The following is a 22,664-nucleotide window of genomic DNA, read 5'->3' as shown; positions in this document are numbered from 1 at the left end:
GAAAGTTTAATTTTTTAAAATAATTTACAATAAAAAAATGAACTTTTTAACGATATTCTAATTATATGACCAGCACCTGTATGTCGTATAGACCCTTAAAAACTAAAGCCAATCAACAATTTTAAGCATAACTTTCATTATCAGTGACCCAGAATTAGTAAAGTTTGACTACATTTATTTCAGAAGCATTTTGGTTGTAGACCAGTGTAATACTACTACTACTAGAGAACAACGAATAGTGAGGAAAAACATATTTTACCAAAATGTAAAGATCCACACTAACATGACAGAATTTTGAATGAGAACTTGAACATTAAAATTCTGTAAAAATATGTGGAGATCTGCAGGCACAGATTTCATGAAGGCGAAGTTATGCAATAGATTTTCAGGAAGAGGCGATAGTACAGTGTGACAGGCAAAAAAAAAAAAAAAAAATCAGCTCTACTCTTGTTGAGAGTGGGTTGACGTTATCAATTTGAAAAGCGGTGGGAACCCAATTAACAGCATCAAACACCTAATTAGCATGAGCTGTGTGAGTTAAACTGCAATAAGACCTGGCTGTATTTTATGAGTTAAGTCTGGATACATTTTCTGTAATCCGAGCTTCGAAGTGTGGCGTAATCTGCTTAGAAAAATACCCAAGCAGAAATTCATGTGCCAGACAAAGGGCTCGGATTCAGGATAACATTACAACCTTCTGACTCGTACAGCCAACAACGGCTGCAATATAATAAATGACATAGGCCTATATCTTGGGGAAAAAAATGTTAAGTAATTTTGTTTAAAAAAAAAGAAAAAAAGAAAACTGAAATAAGAATTTAAAAGTTGTTTTTGTATAAAATGCAATCACAGTCCAATTTAAATTTAAAGCAAGTGTACTGTGCCAAAAAAGTAGAAGAAAAAAAACTGTAGGCTCTGAACTGAGTCTTTATAATGGGACCAAGTACCGTCAAGCATGAATCAAGCCAACACCACAAGCAAAAGCTCACATAACAAACTAAAACTCCTCCAAGAGAGCTAAGTAAAGCGTATTCACAGTGTTGAATTAAGCAACAGCTTAATCCTTGTAAAGTCCACTCAAATATACAAAATTTAACTTCCTGGAAATAAATGCATGCAAAAGTGTGTTACAGTATGATATACATGCTGAACAAGAGCTATACATTACATTCAATTTTTCCCCTACGAGATTTCAGTATGTGCGTCTTTGTACAATATGCGGATTTTACTTGTATTTTACTGTATGCGTGTCTGTCTACGGGTAAGTGGTGCACATTGCTGCTTCATTGACCTCCAAAAAAGAAACTGACCCTCTTCGTGCTTAGCAGGCCACTTGTAAGAGGAAGAAGCTTGTTGACCAATCACTGCAGCTGAAAGAGATGAGAGAGCTTTATAGGCGTTCACATAGTCACCCTGACGACCAAGAGAAGCCAAAAGAACTTCATAGCACCAGATCCAGTTCAGGTTGTATAGAATGAAACAAACTGCCCATTTAGGACACACACATGGCAACAGAACCGTTGTGTGTGGAGCTCTGTCAAAACTGCCCACCCTCTACTTCATGTAGACTGCATACTAATTCAACATTATGTGCCACCAATCAACTCCACTGAGTGCATTCACTTTCACAAAGCCTCTACCTCTTGAGCGCTTTGGATCTTTTCCAAAAGGCTTAATGTCAAATCCAGGTGGAGGATAGGATAAGTCAGTTTGATGGAGAGCTGGCTTTTTGAGACTACTCTTTCAAATGGCCACTTTCTCAATAAACGGAGCCAAGAGGTCTCTCTCATTGTGGGGCATGAAGATCCAGTTTAGATTTAGTTTAGCATTTGTTCCAACACAGCAATCTGTGAACCGTTACACACCGCACATGTGCTATTTGCTTTGTTATCATCGAGATAACAGAGAGCTCTAGGATATGCATTGATTTTTCTGAGTCATTCACAGCTTCAAACCACATAGTCATGGTACGTAGGCATCCGGTTGCTCTGAATAGTACAATTTACTCTCCAGAGGGCAGGAGGAAAAGGTGTAACTGACTGATTTACTTTTATTCATATAAGGCTGCATGTCAGTAAATTCATCACAGAAACTATTCAGGTTTATTCAGGTGAACAATGCTAAAATTGTACCATTAAATCTCATTTCAAGCACCGCTCGAAATGTTCACCTGAATAAGATACGACATTTAAAGTGGCACCACGTCGCAGAGATGCCGGTGCTCAGAAACAGGCCGAAGGGTCCGCGTTTATTTTGACTTCACTTAGCATTTCGGCTCTCTCTCTGCAGAAAGGGTGGAAATGAAAAGGTAATCCAGGCCCCACAGGGCCGGTAGCAGGTGTTGGAAGGGAAAGCATTCCAACTCCTGCTGCTAACACACTCAATGGCTCTCAGTGGAGAAAATGCTTTCAGGAACTGTGCACTCACTTCCCTTGATTTACTCTTGCCCGTTAGAGGGAAACCTTTTTAAAGCCCAACTGCAGAATTAAGGACAGATACTTTAAAATCTACTTCTTCAATAAAAGCAACACACCAAAACCAAAAAACCTTTCTGAAGGAGAGGAATTTTATGAGGGGACCTTTTACTGGTTTTAAACTCAAGGTCAGACGATGTGGTCAGAATTTGGGATGTGAAAACAGCAATATAATGTCTACAAAGTGCAAGCAGCACATTACAGAGTTTGCCATTAATAAATTTCAGGTGGAAAAACAAAACAAAACAAAACAAAACGTTCATGTCCCAGTCTTCACACAGAAAATACATTTAATAAAATATCTGTAAAGAGGAAGGACAGATTAGGGTCCTGCAAGGTCACTATCCAAATGCAAATTAAATTTAGCATGAAATACACCCTATTTATTTTCTAAATGCATATTATAGATCTTATTGTGAATAATTCAGCCTTGTAATGTATAATCAAAATGTCACTACTGGATCTTCCGGTAAAAACAACAGACTTCTCTCTTTTCCAATCATTTAGTCTACTTAAAGCTCATGCTCTTCTGCTTCCAATTTTCTACAACTTTTATTTATTTTTCCGATAATCTTGGAAAGTACACAATCTCGTACGATAATTTCAGACGTACACTCAGATGTTCGTCACAATACAGAAGAAAAGATCTGTCGTTACTTTATTTTTTTTAAAAAAATACAATGTCCAGCTTGTAAATTTGGTAACACTTTAGTATGGAAAACAATTCTCACTTTTAACTAGTTGCTTATTACCTTGCATATTGGCTGTTTATTAGTACTTATAAAGCACATATTAATGCCTTATTCTGCATGACCTTATTCTACATCCGTTAAAGTCCCCCTGTGGTGAAAATCGAGTTTTTAATGTTGTTCATATGTCTATGTGGTGTTTTTAATATGCTTTAAGACAAACCATGTGCAAATTCATGTTAACACCATTGCTGAGTATTTTCTTGTATATTGAGTATTATGAGTATATTTTTCTGTTGATATGAAAAATCGGGTAGATTTAGCAATATGGCAGGCGTATGATGCATATTACGATGTTATGATGAACTATATGGCTTTCTCCACTGACATTAAGTTGTTCAAAGCGTTTCTAAGGATACTAATTGTTAGAAGGCAGCTGTCTGACTCGTGAATTTGAACATGGTTTGTGTAACATTACCAACACATTATTAGCTGTTTGATAAGGTATACAAGCAAAATGTTAATCATATTAATTACCGTTATGTGTCCGACGTTGTAAAAAGTGATACCATTGTGCAGCGTTTACCTCAGTAAGTTGACGAGTGGATCTCGTCTGAGCTCGTGTGAGTGAGTGGAGGCGGGGCTAATTATCATATTCATTGATCCGTGTATATTAAATGAGGCAAGGGTGTAGAGTTACATTCAAGCTTTTTTAAGGCATCAAGACTTCTTTTTCCACAGGAAAATATATGCAATTTTGGTGATCAAAGATTAGTTTTAAGGGATAAAATTATTGACTACAGGGGGACTTTAATCCTAGCCAATAGATCTTAAACACTACAACAACTACCTTGCTAACAATTAATAAGCAGTAAATTAAGAGTTTATTGAGGCAAAAGTCGTAGTTAATACTGAATATGTGTTCCCCATACCAAAGTGCTACCGTAAATTATAGGTTTGCTGATATTTTACATTCTTAGCCATTTTGTATTTATTAAATGATTTAATTATGTGATTTGTGTGAATTTTATTATGTAATTTAACATTTTACAGGTACACAATCAAGAACTTTTTTTTTTTTTTTTTTTTTTTTTTACTAATTCACTGTTCCATGTGCAGTGTCTTGTTTCTGGGTGTCAGGCCAGAGTGGCCCCCACAGCACAAGGCCTCTGGCAGTCAGGCCTGAGCCATGATCCATCCTTGTTAAGATGAGAAAACATGCTCACCTGAAACAGCTCATCATTGTCAGTTCACCTGCTTTTGCCCCGACACTGCCAAACTGCCTCAGGGAGATTGGCACAACCAAGTGAGAATAATCTATTCAATAACAGCATGGCATCTATCTGAGTTTGTGTACAAAACATGTTTTAGAAACAGACACCAAATCAAACTTGTGCTGTCCTATTACTATCCCATCTCAAAACTAAAAATGATCATACAACAGTTTATTCTTTAAACACATTTTCTCCTCACACCAGCACCAAAACACAAAACAATTGTATACAACAGGTTTAAAACACTTATTCATTTATTTCTTTGGGTAATATGGAATATGTCAATTATTTACCATTACATTAATAAACTTGATAATAAACATTGTAACACTTTACAATAATGTTCATTTGTTAACATTAGATAACTACTTGAACAATGAACAATACTTCTACAGCATTTATTAATCTTAGCTGATGTTCATTTCAAAATGTATTATTACATTTTTAAAATAAAAAGTATTTTTTAACATTAGTTAATGCACTGTGAACTAACATTAGCAATAAACTGTATTCTTGTTAACTAACATTAACAAAGATTAAATAATGTTGTAAGAAATACATTTTTCGTTGTTAGTTCATGTTAGTAATACATTAACTTACATTAACAAATGAGACCTTATTGTAAAGTGTTACCATAAACATTAATAAAACAGTATAAATAAGACCTACTTTGCAAAATATTTTAAATATCAAATTTTAAATTCTTGCAATAATCTAAAGAATAGTTGCAGCCTGCCAAGTATATCATAATATTAATGATATTAGCATTTAGCATAAATAAAATATATATAAAAATACTAAATATACATTTAAAAAAATATATGGTAACGCCATAAAATACAATTTGTTAACATCAGTTGATGCATTAGGTATCATAAACTAAAAACATGAACAACCTTTGCACAATTTATTCTATTAATGTATTTAATATATTTGACACTTTTAATTTATAGATATGATTGTTTTTGTTGATTCATGTTTTTTCATAATACATTGCTAATTTATTCAACTTGAAATGTTAAAAAAAAATTGTTTATGTACAGATTAACATTAACCTAGGTTAATAAATGCTTTAAGAGTAATGTTACTACATTAACTAATGTTAACCAATCGAACCTTTTTGTAAAGTGTTACCATAATTTTCATAGACTACATATACAACCATACTCTACTCTAAAATATCCAATTTTGTTCCTAAAGCACTACAAAACTGCAAACAATGTACTTTAAACTTTGTACTGTTAGACAATAAGCCAAACTACAGGTTACAGGCATGTAGTGCCTTTTAATAACTACCCTCTTCCTTTTTTTCACTCTCTCCCTCCATTTACAGAGTATCTCGACTCTCTCTCTGTCCCTCTGCATCTTGACACAGCACACTGAGCTTAATCGCACATAATTGGGTAGGAGGGACAGTGGGCCGGCCCAGGCTTTGTGTGCAAAGGGCAAGTGGTCAAGTTAATGGAGCCCTTGTAGTGAACAGGGAGCTCTCTCCCTCTACTGGGACAGAGGGAGGGGACAACGGACCTCTTTCAAATCTCAAAAGACAGAGTTGGGTTCCTTTTTACCCCTCCTCCTCCTCTCCCCTCTCTCTCTTTTCCATAGACTGACTGACAGGATTAGCTGCATAGCGACTCTACAGCTGAGCTTCAGTTGGCTATCAGAGCATGGGAAATGAAGAGGCCTAGAGTGACAGTCAATGTGAATTGAGGCACATGTGAGGCCATCAGCCAGTAAAGGGACTCTGCAGGACATACAGTCGGGTCCAAAAGTGAGACCACCAGTGAAAATGCCTGTGTTTCGCATTTTTTCTACCTTAAGGGGATCGTTCACCCAGAAATAAAAATTTGCTGTTAATTTACTCACCCTCAGTCCATCCAAGATGTAGGTGTCCTTTTTCTTCGGTAGAACAGTAAAGAAGATTTTTAGCTGAAACTGTGGTCCTTGGTGATACAAATAATGCAAGTTAATGGCTACCATCACTTTGAGAATCAAAAAGACATAGACAGGCAAAACAAAATTAATACCCATGGCTCCTGACAATACACTGAGGTCTTATGAAGCGAAAAAAGAAACTGAACATTACTTAAAACATTATTACCTGTAATCCACAGCCTTGGCAATTTGGCAATTCTCAAACATTTGACCAAACAAACAAAAAACAACATTCAAAAAAGAATATTTAATTTGTACAATTACTGCATTAAATACAATGAAACAATTTTGGCAATAATCATTATAACCATGAGCCTTCACACCACAAATCAATTATTCTGCGATACAAAAAAATTACCAGGACACACAGAAGGATTCAAAACAATGATTTAATCACAGTCGTTACAAGCACCTGCAGTGCCAGTGAGAAACAATCACTTTGGACTCGTCTGTGTTTTGTACAAATGTAATCACAGTGCAGAAGCACACAGCCCTGAACAATTCACAACGAACCAAAGAGCTCTGAATGAGGCGTCACCAGCTCACCACCAGGAGAAAACAACAGTGGGAAAAAGGGGCTATAGGAAAGCCCTGTGTCAGAATAATATATATATATATATATATATATATAGTGCTCAGCGTAAATGAGTACACCCCCCTTTGAAAAGTAACATTTCAAACAATATCTCAACGAACACAAAAACAATTTCCAAAATGTTGACAAGACTAAGTTTAATATAACATCTGTTTAAGTAAGGTTAATAATACACCTTAGATTACACATTTTTCATTTTTTTCTCAAATTAGGGTAATGCAAAAATGAGTACACCCCACAACAAAAACTACTACATTTAGTACTTTGTATAGCCTCCATGATTTGTAATGACAGCACCAAGTCTTCTAGGCATGGAATGAAAAAGTTGGCGACATTTTGCAACATCTATCTTTTTCCATTCTTCAAGAATGACCTCTTTTAGAGACTGGATGCTGGATGGAGAGTGATGCTCAACTTGTCTCTTCAGAATTCCCCATAGGTGTTCGATTGGATTCAGATCAGGAGCCGATGAATCACTTTCACCCTGTTCTTCTTCAGAAATCCAACAGTGGCCTTAGATGTGTGTTTAGGATCATTGTCATGTTGGAAAAGTGCACGACGACCTTCTCATCAGAAGACGCTCCTGTCGAGGTGTTAACTTCCGTGGATGACCTGGACATCTCTGTGAGATGGTTGCAGTTCCATCTTTTTTAATTTTTGTACCACTTTTGCTACAATATTCTGACTGATAAGTAAAGATTTGCTGATCTTCTTGTAGCCTTCACCTTTCTGGTGTAAAGAAATTATTTTCTTTCTCAGGTCTTGTGACATTTCTCTTCCATGTGGTGCCATTGCTGACAGCATGAAATGGGAAGGGGTTTTAACACCCTTTTATAGTCAACTGTCTGCTGGACACCTGTGTAATGAATAATTAGTCTCACCTGTGTTTGAATTCTTGTTAAATTAGACATTTGTAGTCTAAAATGTAGCTTTGCTCCAGAGACTTTCAGTGGGGTGTACTCATTTTTGCATCACCCTAATTTGAGTAAAATTGAAAATTTTGTTCTCCAAGTTATATTATTAACCTTACTTTCATGTTATCAGTTAAACAGATGTTATATAAAACTTAGTCTTGTCAACATTTTGGAAATTGTTTTTGTGTTCAATGAGATATTGTTTAAAATGTTACTTTTCAAAGGGGGTGTACTCATTTACGCTGAGCACTATATATTAAAATCAACCAATAGATTTATTTGTTAATGCATAAATCAGTTTAAGAGTTTAATATATAATATTTGAGGATAAAATAATACTCTTCTAAATATATACCAAAACATAACTTTTGTATACAAGAACAACCCCAAACCAAAGAATATAGTTTTCTATTAATTGTAACCATTAATTAAATTTAGATTTAAAGGGTTAGTTCACCCAAAAATGAAAATTCTCTCATCATTTACTCACCCTCATGTCGTTCCAAACCTGTAAGACTTTCATTCATCAAATGAAGATCTTTTTGATGAAATCTGAGAGCTTTCTGTCCCTCCATAGAGAGCTACGCAACTGACACTTTGATGCTTCAAAAAGTTGAGTGAAAATGAATTGAGCAGTTTAGTCCAAATTTTCTGAGGAGAAACGATCGCTTTATATGATGAACAGATTGAATTTAGGCTTTTATTCACATATAAACATTCATTAACACACACATTGGTTAGCTCAAGCAAGTTTGCTTGACGCGTGCGAGAACCAATGAGGTTCATTCTCGTGTGTTACGCATCACGTTTGAGCCTCCAGAAGAGGTTTGTTCTTGCGGGTCAAGCAGATTCGGTTGAGCTTCTGTTTATGTTCGCCGATCAATGTTTATATGTGAATAAAAGCCTAAATTAAATCTGTTCATCATATAAAGCAATCAAGTCTCTTCAGAAAATTTGGACTAAATTTGGATTATTTTTACGATCTCTTTATGAACTTTTTGAAGCGTCAAAGTTCCAGTTGCGTAGCTGTCTAAGGAGGGACAGAAAGCTTTAAGATTTCATCAAAAAGATCTTAATTTGTATTCCGAAGATCAACGAAAGTCTTACAGGTTTGGAACCACATGAGGGTGAGTAATTAATGACAGAATTTTCATTTTTGGGTGAACTAACTCTTTACAGTATAGTTCACTCAAAAATTAAAATTCTGTCTAAAATTCCCTCATGTTGTTTCCAAACCTGTATTATTTTCTTTCATAAGTGGAACATAAACATTTAGTAGAATGTCCAAAAACTTTTTCCCATACAATGAAAGATGATGACCAGAGGCTGACAACTTCCAAAAAAAGCACTATAAAAACATCACACAACTTTCACACTATTTTCCAAATCCTCTGAAGCCATTGTGTGTAGAAAAGACTAAAATTAAAGTTGTTAATTCTCTGGAAATCTTGCTTGACAGTCATGGTTACCATTCACTTTTATTGTATGGAAAAGAGCAGTTTGGACATTCTGCTACAAATAACCCCTTTTGCATTCTAAGGTTAAAGGAAAATAAAATGGATTTCAAAGACATGAGGGTGAGTGAGTAAACAGTGACACAATCATCATTATTTTTGGGTGAGCTATCTCTTTAATGAGGCCATTAGTCTAGCGTGCACATTGAGTGCTCTCTAAACATACAGGACTCAGTGGAGAACACTGCTGCAGGTCTTACCGGTGGAAGTGTAACACTGTCAAGACGTCAATTCAGCCTTAGTATGGCCTAATCTGTCATATCTTGTCAGTTCTTCGATAAAAAATGCCAGGTGAGAGCATTTCACAGTGAAGCAAATAACATTCAGCACAGCAGCATCCATCTCAACCCTTCATAACCTTTGGTGTCAGAATGAACCTTTGAGTGTAGATACAGAATCAGTAGCTAACGATGAACTGAGAGCTGGTGTCATTATATATAACAAGATCTCATGATCAAGACGACCCTACGGCCTCATTTACGCCGTTGTAAAGAGGCGAAGATAGTCCTGCGAACCTGATTAGCTGAATCAGCCTCCAGAGTGGAATTTATAAATTCATAATGTTCTGCCCTGAAACATCATCTCTGATATCACGCATACTCACAGGCATTAAATGAGTTCATATCTGAGCGTCACATCCGCAGTGTCTGTAGGATGAGAGGGAGGGATGTGTTCTCCATTCCCATTTAACACATTTCACACTGTTATTGCACAGTAAACAGGTCAAGTACACACACACGGAAACTCACCTACACAGTCTGTTTTCAAAGCACACACGCACGCTGTAGTTAAAAAAGGTATTTGAGGAGTGTGATAAGAGGCCGCTTAGGCCTGGCGCACACGCACAGGAGGTGAGGACACAGTGGCAAAGCCGGGGTGGGCGGTACAGAAAGGCAGCCTGGTATGAGATGGCTTTGCCCAGCTCAAATCAGGGCTGGACTGGATCCGTGAGTGAGAGTGAGGAGAAGAGGATAGTGGATGTTCTCATCGTACACCTCCTTTCCCTCTCTCTGCATCTGAAAAACAAAATGCAAATGTTCAGGAAGTAGGAAAAAAGATACATTATTGAATCAATAACTCACATATTTTCTTTATTTTAGGGTATTTAAATAACAAGACATTGTATATTAATTCATTCAAAAGACATTAAAAATGCAATTCAAACATACAGTGACTTGAATAGACCTCTTCTATGACAAGCATATTTTTTAAATTCTAAATTAAAATTCTTTTTTTTCCCAGGTATATCAGAGTGATTCTTTTAATGAGGCATTTCAGTTTTATGATATCAGGACAGATCTGATATCATAATTTAAAAAATGCCTCGTTAAAAAATTACATTCCTGAAAACAAAACCTTATTAAGTAGTTTGGCATATTTTATTATAATTTCTTACAAAACATATTTCAACAAAATAGATTGGGAATAATATTAGAAAGCAGTGAAGCAAAGTCATGTGGTGTGACTTGTATGCAAAAACATGCAGAAAAAAATTAATTCTTTTAAAATAATCAGATAATTTGACATTTTAATGACATGGCAAGGTTAGTTCAGACTGTATAATGTCATGTGGTGCAACTACTCAAAAGTGTTATTTTAGTATTATTTATATATTATTATAGTATTTATTCATATTTTGAATAGATGTGGAATAATATTAGAAAGCAGTGAAGCAAAGTCATGTGGTGTGACCTACATGCAAAAACATGCAGAAAAAAATCGGAATTGATGTCATAAAGAGGACTTCTGCAGACCCTCATGACAGTGTGAAAAGTCAGTAAGTCTGTTAAAATAATCAGATAATTTGACATTTTAATGTCATAGCAAGGTTAGTTCAGACTGTATAATGTCATGTGGTGCGACTACTGTACCCAACAGTGTTATTTTAGTATTATTTATATAATATTATGGTATTTATTAAAATTTTGGTAACACTTTAGAATAGGGAACACATATAAACTATTAACTACGACTTTCTTCCTCAATAAACTCCTAATTTACTGCTTATTAATAGTCAGTAAGGTAGTTAAGTTTAGGTATTGGGTAGGATTAAGAATGTAGAATAAGGTCATGCAGAATAAGGCATTAATATGTGCTTAATAAGTACTAATAAATAGCCAATATTCAAGTAATATGCATGCTAATAAGCAACTAGTTAAAAGACCCTAAAATAAAGTGTTACCAACATTTTGAATGGTTTTGTTTTCATTTTAATTGGAAGCTTTTGTAATTTATTTGTGCTTTTGCCAATTTTTTTTTTTTTTTTTTTTTAAACAATTCTATTTAGCTTTAACTTACTTTTATGTTAATTTTAGCCATTTTAGCACTTCAACCAAAAAAACTTCAAAATGTTGTTCTTGCAACTCACCGAAATAAGTTAGGATTAAATTTTCATCTATTATGTATATTTTTTTTATTTCAGCTTTATTTCAAATACAACACTGCTACCCCAAAACTTCGTATTTATGAATTAATAATTCATGCTATTCATATGATCCAAAACTCATAAAATTATAATCACTTTAAAAATAATTTAAAAGTTTTGGTAACACTTTAGTATAGGGAACACATATAAACTATTAACTATGACTTTTCCCTCAATAAACTCGTAATTTACTGCTTATTAATAGTTAGTAAGGTAGTTGTTAAGTTTAGGTATTGGGTAGGATTAAGAATGTAGAATAAGGTCATGCAGAATAAGGCATTAATATGTGCTTAATAAGTACTGATAAATAGCCAATATTCTAGTAATATGCATGTTAATAAGCAACTAGTTAAAATTCCTTAAAATAAAGTGTTACCGAAGTTTTTTTTAAATATATTTTGTATCTTGAAAAATATATTCAAATACTTTTTTTGATAATAATGGTAAAGGTTTGGCTTGATTGGGTTTATTGCGTCAGCACCAATGTTCAAATGACACCTACTCTACTGCTTTCATAATTGTTCTGACACATTAGAGGAAGAACATTTTATTTCTGCTGTATATCATTTTAAAAAAAGTTACTAAGCACTCTTCAGATGTGCACTGCAAGAACTCCCTGTAACAAACAAGGACAAGCAGCAAGAATCCCAACTGCTTCATAATGGCCCGCTTAGAGTAGAGGTGTCTGCAAAGCGAATGTCACGCAGCCTTGCTGCACAATATGCCCTGTGGGTCTGCCACCGTCTGAACTCAAGAGTTGTGGCAGTACACTCAGTGCGCTGCCAGTCTCTTTTGCCCCGGAGCACAGCCCTGTCTCAACCAATCAGATCGTCCAAATTCCCACACACTCGGCCAGCACTTAGAAAAAGAAATGTGCAGTTCATTTATGAAAATAAGACATATCCAAACAACAAACACAGCTGACGTACGTGTATATTTTTCAGAGCGACTAAAATGTGCTGGAGAAATGCAGAGTAGGTCACATACACAATCACTACAGTCACTTTTTTTATTTTATTTGTAGTGTATTTTTAGATACAGAAAACACCAACTCATTCATTGTGTGCTGAAATTATATCATTCCCATGTGAAATTGAAAGGCCTTTTCAGGCAGATCTTTGGAGGGAATGTTATGAACAGTATTATTGACTATCTGAACATTCTCCATTGACTACAAACAGAGAATAAACCATTACAAATGAACGTAAAATCTGTATAAACACTACTTGGATATTCCCACCTGGACACACTCTCCCTTTCTGTCTTACTCTAACATTCGCCTCCTCCTCTCTGTGGCTTGAGATAAAATAAAAACAGATGAAAGGCCGCTCTCTTGCCCTTCATGTGCGTTATCTCTCTCTCCACCCCTCGACACAGCAGCCAATGTTTGAACCCGTGACCTCTCTGTAATCGGGGCAGCCAGCCGACCAACACTAAGCCCAATGCGAAGACCAACATATTCACACCAAGCCAAGTAGAGCCTGGTCTCATTGGACAAGTAAGAGTGCAGTGCAAGAGAGGGTACATTCAAATCACAGTACCCTGCAAAGTGGACTTCAAACCATAGGGAGCATATATGTTTAGTCCAAAGGGCACTGTAAACAGCATTAGGAACAAGCACATATTGATAAATCACATCATTTGGAGAGGGAAATTTGCCCAACAGTCAATGCACACCATCTTAGTACTACATGAAGTGTGAAAAAGAGTTTTTATTGAGCTTAATTCACCGTAGGCTTTTACACAGTTGTTTGCAGGTATAACAAAATGTGACTGTTACAATGCTATTATTATGACCAAATATCACCAAATAGTTTACATAAAAATACATGCTGTAAAATTAACAAATCACATTTATTTTCATTTTTATTACCGTTATATTTGGGGATAATGAACTATATTATTTTAATTATGTTTTATATATTTAAATATTAAACAGTGATTTATTCTCAATACATACAGGGATTTCATGTCTGATAAACTATATTAATATACAAAATCACACATACATTGTATATTTACACTACTGTTCAAAAGTTTGGGGTCGGTAAGATTTTTTAAATGTTTTTGAAAGAAGTCTCTTATGCTCACCATGTCTGCATTTATAGGATCAAAAATATAGCAAAAACAATACAATTATGCAATATTATTACAATTTGAAATAACTGCTTTCTATCTTAATATATTTTAGATTATAATTTATTTCTGTGATGGAAAAGCTGAATTTTCATGTGTCACATGATCCTTCAGAAATCATTCTAATATGCCGATTTGCTGCTCAAGAAACGTCTTATTATTGACAATGTTGAAAACAATTGTGCTGCTTAAAGGGTTTGATACGAAGCACTGCCAAAGTCACGTGATTTCAGTAAACGAGGCTTCCTTACATAATAAGTGTTTCTAAATTTCAATGGTTCACCACTGGGGGGCATGACTTTGGCAGTTTGATATGCGCCGAACCACTGATTCGAAACAAAAGATTCGTAAAGCTTCGAAGCTTCATGAAGCAGTGTTTTGAAATCGCCCATCACTAGATATTGATGAATAAAGTCGTTATTTTGTTTGTTGGCACACAAAAAGTATTCTTGTCGCTTCATAACATTAAGGTTGAACCACTGTAGTCACATGAACTGTTTTAAATACGTCTTTAGTAGCTTTCTGGGCATTGAAAGTGTTAATTATCTTGCTGGCAATGCAGGCCTCACTGAGCCATTGAATTTGTGTTCTGAAGATGAATGAAGGTCTTACTGGTGTGGAACAACATGAGGGCGTGTAATTAATGACATAATTTTCATTTTCGGGTGAACTAACCCTGTAATATTTTTGTGGAAGCAACATACAGTATATAGTGTTGTTTGTGTTTGATGACATTCCAAATGAATGAATTTTGTAAACTCAAACTCTACAGATATTTCTTTTTCAGAATAACTGCATAGGGACCCTGTGAACTGTAACACAGCTAGAGAGTGTGCACATGGAAGTTAGGATTGAGGAACAGAGAGAGAGAGAGAGAATGTGAGTGAATGAGAGAGACCAGAAGGAAAGTGAGCGAGTGAGAGAGGGAGCAATAAAAGTGTTAGAGAGTGATATAGCAAAGAAGCTTAGAAAGTGAGAGAGAGAGAGAGAGAGAGAGAGAGAGAGAGAGAGAGAGAGAGAGAGAGAGAGAGAGAGAGGGAAAAAGGCAGCGAGCTTGCAAAGGTGAAAAGTTTAACAAGCAAAGCTGTTCCTCCTGATCACAGCCTGCTAATCAGCTTCATGGGTGGCTGGATAAATCGGCTCCTACTTTTTAATCGCGCGGCTGCCAAGATGCAAGTCATTTATTTTATTGCTGCTTTTCCCTCCCTCTCCTCTTTCCCCCTCAGCCTGCTTTCTGCGATGAGGAGAGCGAGAGGCGTTCTTTAGAAAGCACAGGATGAAACGGACAACCGGATGCTCGCTCTACAGGCCCCAGAAATGGATAGATTTGGGTGTTAAACGCGCAGAGAGCAGATACGGCCAGACAGACAGCTGGAAGTTGGGGAGGATGTAGAGAGATTAAGTTAATATGTGTATGTATATGTGTGGGTGTGGATGGGGGATGTCTGAATTAAAATTCATGACTCTCTTCACAACCATTTGAGTAACAAGATTAAGATGGCCGAGTAGAAAATAGCTGCATTATCAGGCGGCTTGCAGTCCTCCAGCTGCTGGTGCTCTATTCCAGAACAGTGGGGATAAGAGGATAACACACAGCCCCCTCGCCACGTCCCCACACCGCTGAGAGCCCCATCCGCGGCCGGCCGGCCTGCACACACGGGAGGGAGGGAGGAGATTTAGGGTCTTAAAGGAAACACTTCAATCTCCAAGACATCAGAGGCTGGCTGGAGGTGAGAAGCGACAGACGACCGTACGTGTACGTCCGGGAGGGGCCCGTAGACGCTGCTATAATAGAAGACTGTGATTTGGGATTCTGAAGGAGGTGGGGCATGTGATCTATTGTCTAACGTGCGTGTCTTTGTGCACTTCTTTTCGTACGTTCTCACCCAACGCACACTCGCAGGGGGCAGGGTGTTCATCAGAAGATAAGAAAGAGGAATTAATCACTTTGAGATATGATGAGGGCACTTCAGCTCGCCCCTCATATCACACACACAGCTGCATGAACTGACGACAAACCGAGAGTAAAGACGCACGCACGCAGGCGCGAACAGGGGGACTCTTGACTCAGCTATCTCTGCCCCTCGCTGCTCATGTCATTATCCGCACAGAAACACAGTAGGTGGTCTGGCTCAAAAAGATCCCGTTAGACTTCAGGTGCATCGGGGCAACACAATGACAAGCTGACTGCATTAGCTAGTTTTGTGTGTGTGCAAATGGGCAAGGGTGACACCATTTTTACTCATCTGGACAATACTTAAAGGTGCGATTTCACACTTTTTGCTTACTTCCACCATTGAATACATCCGCCGCCTGTAGCTTAAACCACATGGCAAACCTGTAGTGGTTCACAGGCAGAAAGGACTGATCCAGTTTGCTCACAGCTCGTTTATTTAACTGTATTGTGGCGTTTATTAGGGTTGGGCAAAATTTTGAATTTTAACAATGGGATCCCCTTTAGTTTATGAGTGTGAATTGGAATTGAATTGGCAACACCCCAATAGGACGCTGAATTGAATTACGAGAACTGGATTCAAAGATATTCAACAGTTAATGGCATATAGTGAAATGAAGTGTTCTTCTACCTTGGTCCAATTTTTTTTTTTTTCTTCTTTTTAATAAAGCATGCATAAATTACTTCCCTAAATTCAAATTCAAATATGCATCCTGTTTGCTCATTAAAATAAAATTCAATTCAATTTCCGGAATTGAATAAGAAATTACTATTTCTAATGATTTATGTAGCAAAGGTACAAGTAATGGTTGTTATGCCCTTATGGCATATCACAATGTTGTTTAACCAAATTTTTCGCTTTACTCTGATTAAGAACTACACTAGAAAAATGGAAAAGGTACTTTTTTGCCAGGACATTATTCATAAGCTTAGAGAAATTTCCTTTCACCCTAAAACACAACACAATGCAATATGTAATTTAAAGGGATAGTTCACCCAAAAATGAAAATTCTGTCATCATTTACTCACCCTCATGTTGTTCCAAACCAGTTTGTTCATCTTCAGAACACAAATGAAGATATTTTGAATAAATTCTGAGCGATTTCTGTCCCTCCATTGACAGCTACCTCCATTGACACAACTACCACTTTGACGCTTCAAAAAGTTCATAAAGAGATCGTAAAACTAATCCATACGAATTTTCTGAAGAGAAATTATCGCTTTATATGATGAACAGATTGAATTTAGGCTTTTATTCACATATAAACATTCATTAACATCAGTTATGTTAAACGGAAGCTCAAGCATTTTTTCTTGACGTGCGAGAACCAATGAGATTCATTCTCGTGTGTTACGCAGCACGTTTGAGCTCCCAAAAGAACCAAAGAGGTTTGTTCTTGCGTGTCAAGCAGGTTCGGTTGAGCTTCTGTTTATGTTCACTGATCAATGTTTATATGTGAATAAAAGCCTAAATCTAATCTGTTCATCATATAAGGCGATCGAGGCTCTTCAGAAAATTTGGACTAAACCACCACTGAAGTGGTAATTGCATAGCTGTCAATGGAGAGTACAGAACTAGCTCAGATTTTATTAAAATATCTTAATTTGTGTTCTGAAGATGAACAAAAGTCTTACGGGTTTGGAACGACATGAGGTTGAGTAATTAATGACAGAATTTCCATTTTTGGGTGAACTAATCCTTTAAATTAAGGATAAAACACCTGTGAAAAAGCACAGTACACAGGCCCTATTTTTACTGACTTTGTGTACAGGCTTAAAACTTTTCACTTTAGTTGCTGTATTAGGTTTGTTCACACTTATGGGGAAAAAAATATATTTTTTTCACTCCAGGGATTCTATATGTACACCACAAATCTGCATTTCTGATTCTCTCTCATTCTCCCCATTCAATTGACGTCTCTAAATTCAAACCCTCTTTCCTCTGTAGCCACAACGACCCCTAAGAGTTTTTCTGCCCAGCTATGTCCATCACTACAGAAATAAAGTTCCAATCACTCAGCTCTGGAGTCCCGCTGACAGGCCCATTTTCCTCAGGCATAGGCAAGGCCGCCACTGTTAGGCCTGTGGGGCATAATGGGTCCGCACAGCTTCTTCGGTAACCAAAAATGGCAGCCGTGGCTGTGCTTTCGGTGCAAGTTAACCAGCTGGACGGCACTGCTGCTTTGACCTGGGTATGGTATTTGTGCTTTCAGGCAGGGGGAACGGAGTTGCACCATGTCCCATTCATTTAGGGTTTCTTAGAAAGACAGCTTTTGACTTTTAAGAGTCCATTTTGAGCTTAAGCTACAGACTCCCTGTTCCTGTTCCTGCTGACATAGCATAATGTACTTCAATGAAACTTTCAAAGTACAAATGTAGTGCATGGATAAAGGGAGTGGCAAATGCAGACAAACTTCATACTTTGTTTCTCAACTTTTTAACAAAATAAAACACTTTACACACTCACATATACAATAAAAGCCACATACACATACTGCACACACCTTTAGGTGAAGGTCCCACAAGTGTGAGTCGTAGTTGTCATAGCGACACACTCTCAGGCCTGCGCTCTCTCCCAGTCTGCAGAATTCAGCCAGTGTGTCTCCTCTGGTAGGGGCAAATACTAGAGCGGTGCCCTAAAGTGACAAATCACAAACGTACACAGTGTAGAGATACTTTACTGGTGTTTCACAAATAACAAATTGTGCATCTGCTAACATCTAATAGTGAATGTGATTTCACCAAGTGCAACATCTTTGTTGATCCTGGAACAACATTCCAATCAACCAATCATTCAGATTTGAGGGACAAGTTTACAGTTTTTGTCAAGTTTAGGCTTACAAACAGAGTTAGGTGCTTCTACCTCAGTGTTATTCACCTATCATTTCCCTCTGATTTTTTAGGGATAACTTATGGGTAGGGTTAGGTTTAGGGGTAGGGATAGGGGTAGGACTACATTTTCAGAGAGAAATGCTGTTTCAGGATCAACAAAATATGATCCAGGAACATGTCTTCCTTGGCAAAATCACTGTGACCAACATCCAATACAAGTAAAAGTAAATGGCAATGTATGTTACAAGACCACATCAAAATACTTTCTCAATAACCTAATACTGACACTACTTTACCTCACAGATGCTAGACATGGTAGGTGAGATCATATTAATAATGTTTAATCAACAATAATATGACCTTGCTAAAAACACTGCACTCCTTTGTTAGAGATTATAGGTCAGAGATGTTCTTGCTAAATCAATACTTTTGCACATAAACTGCTCTAATACTACTACTCAGTACAACAATACGGTTGTCTTGTTTGAATGTGCAGAAACAACTGTAAATAAGCCCTTTTTAGGTTGATTCCCCTAAAGAGTGCAAACATTGTGGCTCTTTGGTGTTTAAGGGTGTGTGTGTTCACACTTCTAGTTTGTTTCTTTGGGTTCGGACCAAAAAACAAAACGATACATTTAGTTCTGGTTCGCTAGCATTCACACTGTAATTTTTAAGACCGAACCTAAAGATACAAAACAAAAAAGGCTTTTATGATGTATATTTTGCAACAGAACTTACCAAACATCCAAAACAATGCTGCTTGCTGGGCTAAACACGCTTGTTGTACGTACATATAATGGTATTTTTACCAGCTGAGAACTTGTCAAGAGCTTATAAAATGTATAAAGGTGTAAAAACAGTGCCAGAATTTCCTCCAATGCACACATACAAAGATCTGCTGCAAGGAGATAGAAATTCTGGTGCCTGTACCAAACTGTAATGGGAATCATAGCTTGTATGATGAGAAAAAAAACAGTATGCTTGAGCATTGGTGACATCTTGTGACATCATGTCCTGTTTTTGGTTCATTTAGATGCATTCATATTTCATTCAAACTGCACCAGAGTTCATTTGGAAGCGGACCAGGACCCATCTTTTCAGCGGTCTCAGTTCGCTTGTTTGATTGGGTTTGGATGTCAACGTTCACACTTATTTAAATGAACTGCACTAGCAGAGCAATCGAACTGAACATGCAAAGTGTGAACACTCCCTAAAACACTGCTTTGTTTGTATGAGTGGTCTGACTAGTCAATTTTTAAGTCAACCAGTGTTGTGACCTTGCCGTCTGTTTGATAAAACAGTGAAGGCGGGGTGGGGTAGTATGACTGTTGTTTTTTTGTTTGGAACATTTTAGGAGGTACATTTTAATCCCTCTAATGAAAAATTGTGGTAGACTCTAGTAAGATTTTAGTGCATGGTGCTGAGCTCTACTCCACATCCAGCCCAGCTCGTTTCCACTCCATCTCAAAGCCCACACAGCAAACGTGGTGGTTTGCATCATTACATTCTATTTGATTTCTCCCAGGTATTATATTAGATAATAAACAAAAAGATTAAAGCTCACCTAATCCAATCAATGGCTGGAAGCGCATCCCCTCTCTTTATAGATCAACAAGCCCAGACCAACCAGGCAAGCTAAGAGGATTACCCAAAGGTTCAAAGTTTCTTTGAAATCCTTCGGTTTTGAATATTATTTCATATTTTGTTCATAATATTGCTTTAATTAAATGGGCACAGACACAAATGAAACAAACAACAACTAAGACGAGAACAGGATCATCTCAGTACAACAGATGTTTTCATTTTTTCATAAGCTCTATACAGGACGTATGCTGAAAACACACATATACAAACCCACATAACTACAGATGTGTTAATCAGCTGTGTATGCTGGCTGGATGGTCCACTGGCATTTTAGAATAACCAATTAGAGTCATTAGGAGGGAAATTAATTGGTTTCAATAAATCGGCTCAAACATTTGGTCAGCAGTGCTATGGGGGAAAAAAAAAAATCACAATAATAAATCTCTGCAATGAGCCAGGAACAAAAAGAGAGACTTTTTTTTTTTTTTATGGAAGTACTGTATTATTAGAGGACTAGTAGCATTTGTATATCATTAAAAAGTTTTGAAAATTACTAACAAGTTTCATCTTTTATTCTTTTTGGTATATGAAAACATGTTTTGGAAACTTTTACCATGCCTTCATCATTTATTGCTGCCACTTTTCAAATGATTTGTGTGTATGGATTTTGTGTCACTTCTGTCACAGACCCAGACTTTCAATAAAAATCCCCAAAATTATAAAAAATATTATGTGAATCACAAATATATTAAAGTATATATACACACACACACACACACACACACACACACACACAGTATCTCACAGAAGTGAGTACACCCCTCACATTTTTGTAAATATTTTATTATATCTTTTCATGTGACAACACTGAAGAAATGACACTTTGCTACAAGGTAAAGTAGTGAGTGTACAGCTTGTATAACAGTGTAAATTTGCTGTCCCCTCAAAATAACTCAACACACAGCCATTAATGTCTAAACCGCTGGCCACAAAAGTGAGTACACCCCTAAGTGAAAATGTCCAAATTGGGCCCAATTAGCCTTTCTCTCTACGGTATCATGTGACTCGTTAGTGTTACAAGGTCTCAGGTTTGAATGGGGAGCAGGTGTGTTAAATTTGGTGTTATCGCTCTCACTCTCTCATACTGGTCACTGGAAGTTCAACATGGCACCTCATGGCAAAGAACTCTCTGAGGATCTGAAAAAAAGAATTGTTGCTCTACATAAAGATGTCGTAAGCTCTAAGAAGATTGGCAAGACCCTGACACTGAGCTGCAGCACGGTGGCCAGAACCATACAGCGGTTTAACAGGACAGGTTCCACTCAGAACAGGCCTCGCCATGGTCGACCAAAGAAGTTGAGTGCACATGCTCAGCATCATATCCAGAGGTTGTGTTTGGGAAATAGACGTATGAGTGCTGCCAGCATTGCTGCAGAGGTTGAAGGGGTGGGGGGGCAGCCTGTCAGTGCTCAGACCATACGCCGCACTGCATCAAATTGGTCTGCATGGCTGTCGTCCCAGAAGGAAGCCTCTTCTAAAGATGATGCACAAGAAAGCCCACAAACAGTTTGCTGAAGACAAGCAGACTAAGGAACCATGTCCTGTGGTCTGATGAGACCAAGATAAACCTATTTGGTTCAGATGGTGTCAAGCGTGTGTGGCGGCAACCAGGTGAGGAGTACAAAGACAAGTGTGTCTTGCCTACAGTCAAGCATGGTGGTGGGAGTGTCATGGTCTGAGGCTGCATGAGTGCTGCCAGCACTGGGGAGCTACAGTTCATTGAGGGAACCATGAATGCCAACATGTACTGTGACATACTGAAGCAGAGCATGATCCCCTCCCTTCGGAGACTGGACCGCAGGGCAGTATTCCAACATGATAACGACCCCAAACACACCTCCAAGACGATCACTGCCTTGCTAAAGAAGCTGAGGGTAAAGATGATGGACTGGCCAAGCATGTCTCCAGACCTAAACCCTATTGAGCATCTGTGGGGCATCCTCAAACAGAAGGTGGAGGAGCGCAAGGTCTCTAACATCCACCAGCTCCGTGATGTTGTCATGAAGGAGTGGAAGAGGACTCCAGTGGCAACATGTGAAACTCTGGTGAACTCCATGCCCAAGAGGGTTAAGGCAGTGATGGAAAATAATGGTGGCCACACAAAATATTGACACTTTGGGCCCAATTTGGACATTTTCACTTAGGGGTGTACTCACTTTTGTGGCCAGCGGTTTAGACATTAATGGCTGTGTCTTGAGTTATTTTGAGGGGACAGCAAATTTACACTGTTATACAAGCTGTACACTCACTACTTTACATTGTAGCAAAGTGTCATTTC

At 37.4% G+C, this 22,664-nt stretch overlaps 1 protein-coding gene across 2 annotated transcripts in view; it reads right to left on the bottom strand.

Moving 5' to 3' along the window:
- Positions 1-6,743: 6,743 nt before the first annotated feature.
- The window catches only part of camkmt (calmodulin-lysine N-methyltransferase), a 114,429-nt gene continuing 98,508 nt past the window's right edge, over positions 6,744-22,664 (bottom strand). Inside the window, exons 10-11 of one of the 2 annotated variants that reach the window (XM_051917560.1) lie at positions 18,415-18,546; positions 6,744-10,411 (exon numbers count right to left, since the gene is read on the bottom strand). In XM_051917560.1, coding sequence (XP_051773520.1) covers positions 10,319-10,411; positions 18,415-18,546 — 225 coding nt within the window. In that variant the 3' untranslated portion in view covers positions 6,744-10,318. Of the gene's footprint in view, positions 10,412-13,512; positions 15,605-18,414; positions 18,547-22,664 lie in introns of those variants that run through there. The other variant, XM_051917562.1, reaches the window with a different exon arrangement.

This window comes from Ctenopharyngodon idella, chromosome 13 (assembly GCF_019924925.1).
Source record: "Ctenopharyngodon idella isolate HZGC_01 chromosome 13, HZGC01, whole genome shotgun sequence".
NCBI lineage: Eukaryota > Metazoa > Chordata > Actinopteri > Cypriniformes > Xenocyprididae > Ctenopharyngodon > Ctenopharyngodon idella.
The sequence above is the reverse complement of the archived record's forward strand: the minus strand, read 5'-3'. Positions and strand labels throughout refer to the sequence as shown.